This window comes from Astatotilapia calliptera, chromosome 7 (genome assembly GCF_964374335.1).
Source record: "Astatotilapia calliptera chromosome 7, fAstCal68.1, whole genome shotgun sequence".
In the NCBI taxonomy this organism is placed as follows: Eukaryota; Metazoa; Chordata; class Actinopteri; order Cichliformes; family Cichlidae; genus Astatotilapia; species Astatotilapia calliptera.
The window spans coordinates 55,376,476-55,388,172 of record NC_137428.1 but is presented as its reverse complement, the minus strand read 5'-3'; the positions used below and the strand labels follow the sequence as shown (position 1 = coordinate 55,388,172).

The 11,697-nt window shown below is 40.4% G+C and overlaps 1 protein-coding gene across 2 annotated transcripts in view; it reads left to right on the top strand.

The window, feature by feature from the left end:
• pkp3a (plakophilin 3a) overlaps positions 1-11,697 on the top strand; it is a 17,735-nt gene continuing 6,038 nt past the window's right edge. The window contains exons 1-5 of one of the 2 annotated variants that reach the window (XM_026175605.2): positions 1-151; positions 4,475-4,652; positions 9,349-9,440; positions 9,857-10,602; positions 11,526-11,640. In XM_026175605.2, the coding sequence (XP_026031390.2) occupies positions 149-151; positions 4,475-4,652; positions 9,349-9,440; positions 9,857-10,602; positions 11,526-11,640 (1,134 nt within the window). In that variant the 5' untranslated portion in view covers positions 1-148. Of the gene's footprint in view, positions 152-4,339; positions 4,653-9,348; positions 9,441-9,856; positions 10,603-11,525; positions 11,641-11,697 lie in introns of those variants that run through there. The other variant, XM_026175604.2, reaches the window with a different exon arrangement.

The following is an 11,697-nucleotide window of genomic DNA, read 5'->3' as shown; positions in this document are numbered from 1 at the left end:
TTCTGTACCTCTGCATTTGGTGGAATTAGAATTTTCTGGGCGGTGACAGTAGATATAACTTATACTTTCTAATTGCCCCCAGATCAGGTCAGAACAGGTAAACGTTTGCAGAGAGAGAACCTCCACACTCAACTCCACTTCAGTGGTAATGGTAAGTCAGAACTTATGAACAGACTTTTATACTCAGTGCATTATGTTTCCTGCTGTTTGGACCATGAAGTAATATTCTTTTGAATTTCATTAGCTGTGGAACTGAAAGATTTGCAGCATCACTCGGAGCTTCATTTATCTCCTACATGTGAAGCGGCCAACCGTTTCTGCTTATAAATGTGCTTTGACAATAGAGGGGAAGTCAGAGAGAACGGGTTTGCAGAGTGTGTGAGGAAATATGTAAAAGGTGATTTTTCAGTTACTAATCTGAGGAAGGAGGTCATGTTTCCATAGATCACCTGCTGCATGTGTTTCAGTGTAAATGCACTGAGATTGATTTGCTTTTGGATAAATGAAATCTTTAACGTTATTAGCAAGATGAAATTGCATAATCACGGGAAAATCAGTGAAAAATAAGCTTTAGATAGATGAAGTGTAATATTCCTCTTTTTCTTATATGTCCAAATGCATTCACACAATAGGAGGAAGCAGACAAAGCAATAAGAGTTGTAATGTCTTTGTACAGTCAGATAGAAACCATTACTGTGTTTATCCTGTGTTTTTCTTTTCCCCTAATCTTATCACATTTAGGTAGGTAGATGGTGCCAACATGGAGATAACGCGTCTTACTATCACGCTCTATATCACTTTTGTTTTGGATACAGTGACTCATAGTTGCTAAGAGCTGGAATAAAGCAAACTAGATAAAACTGGGGTGTGGCTCAGCTTAATAACAGAGTGTGACTGTGCCACACCTTGTAACAGTCCTGCATTCATACATGACGTCATTTGCGAGACTCAGCTTAATATCGTGCCAATTTGTGAAATCACAGAGAACAAAGCTCTACGTAAATCTACCCAGTGTATTTAAAAAAGTACAACGAAGTAATACTATGATTATTACAAGCATACAAATAGGATTATTTAGAATATATAAGGTTATGTTGACAAATCTGCATAATAATTGACAAAAACACAAGAAAAAGAAAAAGGTGAAAGACGTGTTTGCTGCACAGACATTTTTCTGTCCCACCATCTGACATACACACTGTCACATTATCTTCTGACATCATGTTTAAGAATAACTTTATTTTAATGGTTTAAATGTTAAATAGCAGTATTCCTCAAGGGTCATTATACTGAAGCATTCCAGATCAGCAATACTCAATTTACAACCCACATGACATCTGGTGCTGGCTGACCCACCAATCATTTTCTAATTCAGTAAATAGAACTGACTGAAGAGGTTTAATGTGTGAACGCTTTCAAATGTAACAAAAAAATCGGTTGGTGTTTATAGCGTGTCTGCAGTTTCGTGTGCTTAGCTGATGACGGGAAAGTGATGCATGGTTTTAAAAATCTAAACTTACAAGCCAATCAGTAGAGAGAGCACAGACTGAGAAAGTTGGTGCATAAATATGGCAGAAGGGGCTGGCCGGGATTCAGATTGCACTGGTTAGCTCCACCTACCAGGCAGCTAAAGGAACACAAAGGGAACACACACACACACTCAACAGGCCTGGACAAAGCTGGGTCATTACAAGTGTCAGCTTTCAAATGCAAAATAATAAATTATTTGTTTGTCAAATGAACATCAGTGAGTGTCAGTTCTTGTATACGGCTAATGTAACTAACATGTTAGTTCATTTATAAATAATTCATTTTGAAGGAAAATTTGTTTAAAAAAAAAAAGTTGAAAAATGTCACTGTTATTTATTCATATTTATCTGATCCATGTATTTTATTGTGTGTTAAGTACCCCTGACCTAAACCTAGTCTTACACTGAGGCTTATATTTATACTGGCACTAGTTTTCAAAAGTCAGCAGATATTTTTCTAAAATCCAGTGACTCTCATCACGAGTCTCGTTAACAGATCACCGTGTTTTTCTGCCTTTGCTATATGCTCAAGGTGGAACATTGTGAGTCACCACAAAGTCACAGATTGGATTTTTGTGGATGGTTATCACAACTACAGTGTGAGCCTCACAAACCTGTAGCAAAATGATGCATGCCTCACACTGAAAGCCAAACAAAATATAGGTATAAGGTAGTTGAAATAACAAATTTTTAAAAAGTTATTGGGATAAAAAAAAGAATACATGACAGGAGACTATCACGGCAGGGGAAAAAAGAACTTTTATGCTCACAGTATTTATTTAGTGAGGTGTTGAGAACAGTGGATCTACATGCCAAATGCCTCAAGCTATTAGTAACATTTCCAACACAAACAATTTTTGTCCCACATTTAGGTTGTTGCAATTTATTTGCCCTCACTGACATAAAACAATGCTCTTAATATATCACATCTCCCTCTATGTAAAGCTTTCACATAATATTTTTTTATTAGATTAAATTTGATTTGATTACTTTTTTTTTTTTAACATTTTCAACAATTTTCAGTCAGTCCCAGTACCTGACCATGATTTATAATTTGCTGAGCCGCTTAACACTGACCTATGAAACATTTAAAAAAATGCACCTAACTCAAGGGATGAGCACATAACAGACAACTTAGCAAAGAACCTAATTTAAATTGTATTGTCAGACACTTTGTTACAAGCATCCTTACAAACCCCCTAATTTGTCCCAGTTTCTTTAGCTGGATGAAGGAAAATGCCAAAGATAACACAGTTATCAGGCATAAAATTCTATTTTTACACTAGCAAGATGACCCATTAGCCAAAAACTTCATGGCTTGGAAGAAACTTGACCAGTGGAGGACAAAAGAAAAAATGGAAGTCCTAAAACATAATGCAGATACAATATGTTCTTAAGAAACAGGAAAATATCCAGCAAAGATCTGACAAAGGTAGAGATGCAAGAGAACTGACCCCTCAGCTGAGCCATCTACTGTTCACCAGTCTCATCAAAAATGGTGTCAGTGGAAGGATGGCTGTAAAGAAGTCATTTTAAAGGAAGGGAAACGAGGACAAAAGTCAGAGGTATGTCAAATTATTGTATAAAAGAACTGGACAGAAAACAAGTGGTAACGGGAGCTTTTTTTTTGGGGGGGGGGGGGGGGGGTGTCAAATAATCACCTATTTGTATGAAACCAGTCAGGAGACAGGCACAGCAGTGAGTGTCTACGGTCATCTGTAAACAGTGGAGGCTCTGTTATGGTTTGGGGCTGTAATTTAGCCAAAGGTCTTGGGTGGTCTTGTCAAAATTGATAGAATTATGAACACAGATAGACTTGGATCCACCATGCTTTACCATCTGCTGAGTGTCTTATTTGCAAACATACTGCCAGTACAGTAAAAATAAACCTGGATAGAAAAACACACAGTAGAACACTGTCAGTCATGGAGTCCAGAGCCTGGACCTCAACACTACTGAAGCTGTGTGGCATCATTTTCACAGAGAGCAGATGAAAAGGCAGCAAACATCCAAAGAAGAGCTTTAAATGTCCTTCAAGAAGCCTTGAGAACTATTTCTAAAGACTACTTTAGAAATTATAAGAAAGCTTGCCTAAGAGAGTTCAGACTGTGTTAAAAAGAATAAAGGTGGTCACACCAAATCTGGACTTTCAAGCTCGCCAGAACTCCACAGACTGTTTTTGCCTTTATATACTGTATTTGCATATTTCAATACATCACTGCAGCTATTTCACATTTTTCTACCAAAATTTGAAAAATGAAAGTTGGCTTAATAATTCTGCTCGATTACTGTTACATGCATCGCTCGCTATATTTTGTGTGTGAACTCTTGACGCTAAAAAGTGTCAATTTGAAAGTCATCTCACCACTTAAAATAGAAATACTCGAATACAATATTCAGCTTTATAGTATTTGAATAAATCTTCTTAATTTATTTATTCTATTTAAAAAATCGTTACTACAAAAAAAATGAGTCAATTTAAAAACAAAACCAAGAAGAAAATCAACAACTTAACGAAACAAAAACGGAAGCTGACGTTCCCACAACCGTTTTAAAGAGTTGTTTCCATATTTGTCCCGGTTTCTGGTATTTTCCAGTGAAGTAGGGAAAAAATGCAATCAACTTCGCATGACTGTTTTGAAAAACCTTCAAATGACTGACTGAGTCAGCGAGAATTTGGATTCTTCTCCATCTTATCGGACTCTTATCTAAAGGGGGAGCAGCTCACCTGTGAATCTGGTAGTAAGTGTGACTCGTCTCTGAGGCTCCACCTCCGGCTGCAGAGCTCGGCTCTTTCGGTGCGTCTGACCACAGACAGTTTGAGCTGCCACGACGCAGAGCGCAGGCACCCTGTCCGCGGCAGTGTGTGACCTATTTTTGCTCTCTTTTAACTTTTCACCATGAGTACAGTCGGCTCAGAGCACGTGTTTTTGACTGCTTTACAGCCCAACACTTCAGTCTCAACTTACGCCCTCCCGTCCGAGATCAAAGTCGGGAATGGGGGCTCTGTGTCTGACGACTCTGCGAAAGCGCGACGCGTCCAGCAGCAGATCCAGATGAGACTGGCGGAAAAGTCCACACTTCCGCGTCAGAATGGATCCACCTCACACTACGCCATGTCAGGTAAACATCAACGAGTTTTTAAGTCGCTTTCACATGGAGGTACACCTACACTCTCTCACTGCTCTGCATTTCCAATTGAGAGCTGCTGTGTGAGGTGGTCTGTGTTCAGTGCGGACAAGTGGCGGAATTAAGTGTGACAATCCAAGTTTCCAGCCTGGCGCTGCGGGCACAGGTGCTCAGCAGTGCTGAGTGATACAGATGAGTTGTTAATCAGACCACTCAGTCCTGTGACCATGTTTCCTTTGGTCTTATTTGACGACATTATGATCTGTCACACTGACTCAGGTAGTAAACATGCCAGGTAATAAAAGCATGATCTTTATATGTCCAGACATATCAAACTCCAGCCAAGAAAGGCTTGGTTTGAGTTTTGAAACAAGACATATTCATAGAGCTCACGCTGAGCTATAAAAGGATTCATCTACAGACTCCAACACCCATAGGAAATTTAAAATGCTGACATTTAAGAGGCTGCATTCATTTTCTTTTACACTTTTTACTGTGAAAATTACCCAGATGATTAATCCCATCAATACAGCTTGAAAGAGAAACTACTTCCCTGTTGCTTCACCACTTGTTTATTTGTCTAATAAATAGAAACCTAATGATAAAATTAATTTGTTTTTCTTTCGATTCGTTTTTTCCCTAAACTCTTTTCAGACCTCCAAGTCTGACTCCGAGCCAATAGTTTCAAATGCAAGAGTGACACTCAACTGATATGGCCTGGGGGGTGGGGGGTGTTCTGCATGCTTGTCTGAATTCCTGTGGACTCATTTTTCTCGTCAGCTCTTCGAGGAATTTGCGTTTTGTTCTGAGATGAGCTCCAGCAGCAGCCATTTTACTCAATGTCATGTCTCTGCAGAGGAGAAACGGTTAATGTGTAACAAGCCCGAACAAGTGCTCCTTTCATAAACTTCACTGATAGCAGACTAAGGTGAAAACCTCTCCCCCCTCTCCCCACCCGTGGGATTAGGTTTCAGGTAGTGCTTGGCTTAAAGGTAGGTGGGTTCAAGAGATACCAGAGGGGCTCGTTCACAGTTGATACATTATCATAACTGGTCCGTCGGAGGCATGTTGACACGCAGTCAAAGTCAAGGTGGGACTGTTATGTAAGCAGTGACAACACTCCCACAAGGGGAATGAAAGGCAATACTGAAGCGCTGGGAATTAGTATGATCAGTAGTTACATCAAAGTTTATGATAAGACTTCAGTGAAAGAGCTGAGCTACTCATGCTCACAGTCTTGTCATGGCCTGTGTCTGCTCTTAAACCTCATGACCGCACACGTGACTGATGCATGAAGCTACATGCCAGTGGCATTTGAGGCCAAAGCATATCTCGCCCAAAGTGACCATAAAGTATATCATCCCGTGCATACCTTTGCACTCCATAATTTTCTGTGTGCGACCAAACTGCGAGGAGACGGCAGAGGAGCTTGACGGCTTGGGTCTTTGTTTACCTGAGCCTTTACTCACCTGCTTCAGCGGAGAGAACATGACGTTCATGCTGTGTTCAGCTGCAGAAACATACGTGTCGGATAAATATGTCATTGCCTGCGTTTCTGTGTGCCATTCTTTGCCCTGGGTTTAGCTTGGAAGAAAACTTATTGTCATTAACTGTGACTTCATATTAATCATCTTCTGAAAGCATCTACAAGAGGCACATTCCTTACCACACAACAGGGAATGCTGCTGTTTCAGTGGTTTGCGGTTTTAGAAAAGTTCATTATGAATGCGTAAGTGTTTGCACATGGTTTCTGGTTCATGGATTCTGCAAGGAATGTTTTTTCTACTTCGTCCCAATTCTAAAAACTGCTGCAGCTATGCATTTATGACAGTGAGTGAACAGTGTTCAAGCTGTATGTGGACAAGTCTCAGCAGAAAGCGAGGGTGAAAAAGGAAATATTTACAAGGAGTCCTGGCTTGGTGATCAAAGTACATTTTTTTTGAGTGGCAGCAGAGGAAGGGAAAAAAAGTTTCCTCGCTGAAGGACTTTTCAGGGGGTGTGTTGTAACGGCTGTTGCTCTCAGGTGTGTTGGGCGTAGTCAAGGTAGAACAGGGGTCAGGCCCAAGAATGTGTCAGTCTGGTTTTTATACCTGTGGTATGCAATAAAGTAGCATAAAGGGCGGTCCAGCCCACCTTTCTTTACATATATGGTAGGTGTAAAACCGCTCAGGTTCAGCAGAAACATGCATGTTAAGTACACTAAGATACAATGCATGGCAACAAAAACACACAAACCTGATTTTTTTTGAAAAAATAATGTCTACAAGCCAGAAGCTCAGGTTTTGTACAGTTTTTTTGCTCTTGGATCAGTATGATGTCATAAAGAACGGATATACCTTATATAGACATGTTTCAGATACACTGAAACATCTCTGATGAGACATCTCTGACTGTGAGCAGTCAGATGATGCATTTCACATCATTTGTCTTTGATGTGGGAAGTAATGAAAATACATCTTTACTGTACTTAAGTAGACTTTTCAGGTACGTGACTTGAGTCTGTGTTTCTCTGACAGCATTTTTCTTTTACTGCCTTAATTTAAACACAAACATCTCTACCTTATACTCCTAACATTTTGCTAAATGAGATTGTTTTTTTTCCCCCAGTTTAAGACGTTTTAGGGGAGTTATAGTTTCATGTCACCACACGCCTTCAAACATCAAACCAAACCAAAATGAACCTAAATGGAGCTAACAATAGCACATAAAAGGCAGTCCTATTGGTGTGTCCATCACCTGTGCTTCTGACACTCAAAGAGATCAAAGAGGCAAAAAACAAACTTATAATTTATATCTTATGTATTGTGATAATTTTCTTTTAATTCTCTTTTTCTCTGCATAACAGATGTTCAAGCTGAGTCCTTTCATTAGAATTTAAGTTGTAATAAAATTTGTAGTACCGTGTGTTAATATTATTTTCTTATGATATTAACATTAAAATGAGATTCATTTAGCAGGCAAAAAGAGTTGGTAGAAATGCCTTCTAAAGAGCTCTCCTTTGCCTTTATAGCACAACATTTCTGTCTGTACTTTTATTTGTATATGTACTTCTGCTTACATGAACGATCTCTGCAAGTTTACCACCTCATTGTATGAAGTGCAGCCAGGCGGAAATAAATAGTGTTATGGGAGAGGCGTTAAAACTACTCTGAATCAGAATGAGCGGGTTTAATACAAATCATTAGCTTGAACCTCATTTTAGATCATTCAAAAGGTGAGTTGAAGACATCACAGTTTGAAAACTGGCAGCTAGTTACTGTTTTATGACATGTTAGTAGTCCAGCCTGTAAACAAGTCCATAGACTGTTACATAATATTAATAAATGTCCCTCTGCCACTACCTCAGTTTTGAAATTTTATTTTATAAATGACACATTCTGGTCACCATTTTGATCCCAATCAAGTGTAATAAACACATAAATATCCCTTAAATTACATTTTCCCTACAGCCACCAGAAGGTCAACATTTATGACCAAATCCTTGCAAAACTAATGATTCTCCAATAAGTCATGGCTCTATTTTGTGTTTCAGTAAATTACAGGCTGCAGAATTAATTTCTTGGGAAGGGATTCTAAATCACATAAACATAATTACACCCATAGATGCTACTTTATAATTAACATAGTTTTGTCACTGACATATTCCCCTCTCAGCTTAGATATGTGGGTCGACAAACTGTAAGCCTGCTTACACTGTAAATAGCTTGCTCCATGGCTGCTAGTGGAGTCACCACTTGCCATTTGAGTCTGGACGGAGAGCAAAAAAACATTCGCATACTCTGTGTTTGCTGACAGAAACCTGCAAATGTCTTTGTATGTAGGACAGGTAACCGGAGACATCGGCCCTGCTGACTGGTCAGGTCCTGCTGCAACACACCGTGTGAAATCAAACCTTTGGGCTTCGGCGCAACACGACACCGGCTATTTAAACAGAAATGTCTTTCATGTAAAACATTGTTGTAAATTAAAGAGGCACACCTTATTGTGGGATTTTCGTCTGCGATTGATCCCACCCTAAAAGTGCCTTTTTTATGACATGCAATATCTTCTTTGAACTTCTTTTTTAATCACACTTGGCCTCTTAGAAGTTGCAAGAATACAGTCAGCAGTTGATTCAACTTTCAGAATGAAAGTACTGTATAAATGAACTTCCCTTTTTGAAAAATGGGAGAGTGTTTCTTAAGAAAAAAACGGAACTTTTTCAACTATTTTTGTAGTCCAATCACTTCCTGCTGTCATTGTTCCATTTTTGTCCAGACCTGTTTAGAAGGGATTTTCTTTGACACTAGTAGCAGTAGGGTTAGGCTAAAGACGAGCTGTTAAGTCATAAATCTCTCAAATTACTGATTCCTTACCTGACTTGGTGGAACAGCGGTTTAACAGAGACGTTAGTCACCAAGAAATCGCTTACGTTTCTGTATAAAACAGAATGATTATTATTTATTATTATAAAGGTTCTATAAAACATTTTTGTGACTGTAGCTCAGGAGGTAGAGGATAGAAAAAGCTTTTAGAAACAAGTGGTTGTGTGAATGAGACGTGTTGTATAAAGACTGCTCCAAAACACCATAATTATATACAGCAGTTGTAATGTGTATAAATATATTTTAATGTGTTGTAATTATGTGTTATTCACTGACAAATGGTGGATTACATTTTTTTTTTTAATTTTTTTTTTGCTTCTTTTCAGATTACGGTGGTTCATCGTCAGTGAAATATAACACCCATAACCCAAGTTTCAGCTCTAAATCATCCTTCATGTACTCTGGTTCCAGAACAATCGTGAGTGGAGTGTTTCTCACTTTTTCAGCCCAATATTCACACACACAAATGATTAAACTGAGTCTTTAATCTAACACCAGACGTTATATTAGCTGGAAGCTCCCATCTTAAAAAAGCTGATGGCTTTGCTGACATGTCACGTAGGACACAGCGTGTGTGGTATTTCACAGTAGGCTGTGATTAGATCAGCTCTGAGTTTTCTTGTCCACTCACTAGATTCCTCAATCTTAGTGATTAAATTCGAAAGACGCTGGCTGATTAATGCACGTCAGTGTCCTCGCCTTTGTTTCCGTAACAGTCCCCTGAATAGATTTAGAAATATTTTTGATTCATCCAAACTTACAGTTCAGTGAAATATATTGAGTAACTCTCTTTACACATCTGTTTGTAACAGTAACTCCTCTCTCCACCCTCAGGGTCCGCAACTGTCTCAAAGGTCAGGCTTCAGCAGCCGTTCTGCTGCCCCAGACATGGCTGGCCTTCAGAGGATGAGTATGAGGAGTGGAGGTCCAGGTTATGCTGTTGGTGGGGGTGGTGGGGGTTTTTATCAAGAAGAAATGCGCATGGGGACCATGAAACGAATGGACCCAGAAATCTCTACGCATTCAATGCAGCCAATGCCAATGCAAATGAGGGGCTGGGGTGTCGACAACAGCGATGCTGGCAGTTTAGTCTCCGAACGTGACGCCACCTATGGTCGCTCGTATGCTCAGAGCGCGGTCAATGGCTACACCAGCCAGATGATGCAAGGAGGAGGCAACTCGGGCTTTCAGTCAACCATGCGCCGATCTCTAAGCGGCACTCTTTCCCGTGGCGGAGGGGTGCCAGCAGGTGGGACAGAGATTGTCCAACAGCAGTCCTTCAAAGGCCCGGCCCACCGCACCATCAGCAGGATTACAAACCGTAACCGGATGAGCGTGGGCTCCATGTCTGGAACCATGCAGCAGACGTCAGGTGGGAGCGTCTACGGGGGAGGTGGAGACACTGTGGACGGAGGGTTCATGATGTCCACGATGTCTGGCTCCCAGGGGAACCTAAGGATGCAGCGTCAAGGCACCATGTCCCGTGCCATGTCGGTGAAGAGCATGCAGAGTGTGGGCAGGGGCATGGACATCTACGACGGGCAGATGGAGTTGGGAGCCAGCATGGGCAACCTGAGCGGGTGAGAAGCTTTTCACATTCATAGGATCAGTGTTTTCATTGGTAGCACTGATTTTCCTGTACTGTACTGAAGTTTGTGATAACTGTATGATGTGGTGCAGGTCAGTGTCTGGAAAAATGCCCATATTTACATTTGATAGGTCAGGTTTTATCAGTCATCAACATCATCAACCTCAACAACCAATGATGTTGGGTAAGAGGAATTCTAGAATCCTAGAAAAACAGAACAGTGATTGGTCTTTCTAAGAATTCAGTATAGTTTAGTGTGTGTACTGTATACAGGTCTTCAGCTTCAGCCCATCATTTTTTTCTGTCAAAGAGAAAACGGAAAGCAAAGAAAGCAACGCTAGCATGAAGAAAACTGGCATGAGTGTGATGTCACACAACCTTTAGAAAAAAAAACATTTAAGTGCTGATGAAAGGAATTGATGAGCTCAGAGGCGTATTGATCAATTTGGAAGCAGTCCTTTAACAGAGGTGGTTCTCCACTCCTCTCTCTAGTCATCCTCATGACTCAGTTTGTTGTATTTGTCACTGACGTTCTTAGTGAAGGTGATGAACCAATGTGCCGTAAATTTCATGTGTCACTAAGTTCACAAGGGGAGTGTGCAATGTGAAAAGTGAGTTTCCTAAGAGCTGTGGATTGGGAGGTGGCTCCATAGTGGCAGGACTGGTTTCGGGTGTGGCAGCTCAGTGTCAAGCTTCACATTTCACACATCCCACAGCGTGTGGTTAGGGCGAGCTGATTTGCAGCACACTGTGCGATTTGGAAGAAGTTCAACAACACAATTTTGCACACAAGTAACAAACCGCCTGCGAATAGCTGTCTCTTTGTGTGCTACCAAACATAACAGCAGGGAAGTTATGTAATAAAGTGTTTTTTTAAGTTCCTGTGTTGAATTTGTTTATTTGCTTCTTTGTCAGGTTGGACATGCAAACAGCAGTGCAGTACCTGACAGAGGAAGATCCCAGCCTGCAGGCCCTGGGTGCCGCATACATCCAGCATCAGTGTTACAATGACAAAGACTCTAAAAACCTGGTACTTTGCACTGATTAAACTCATGGTTACAATTCCTTCAGTTCTTTCCTCTGTGCT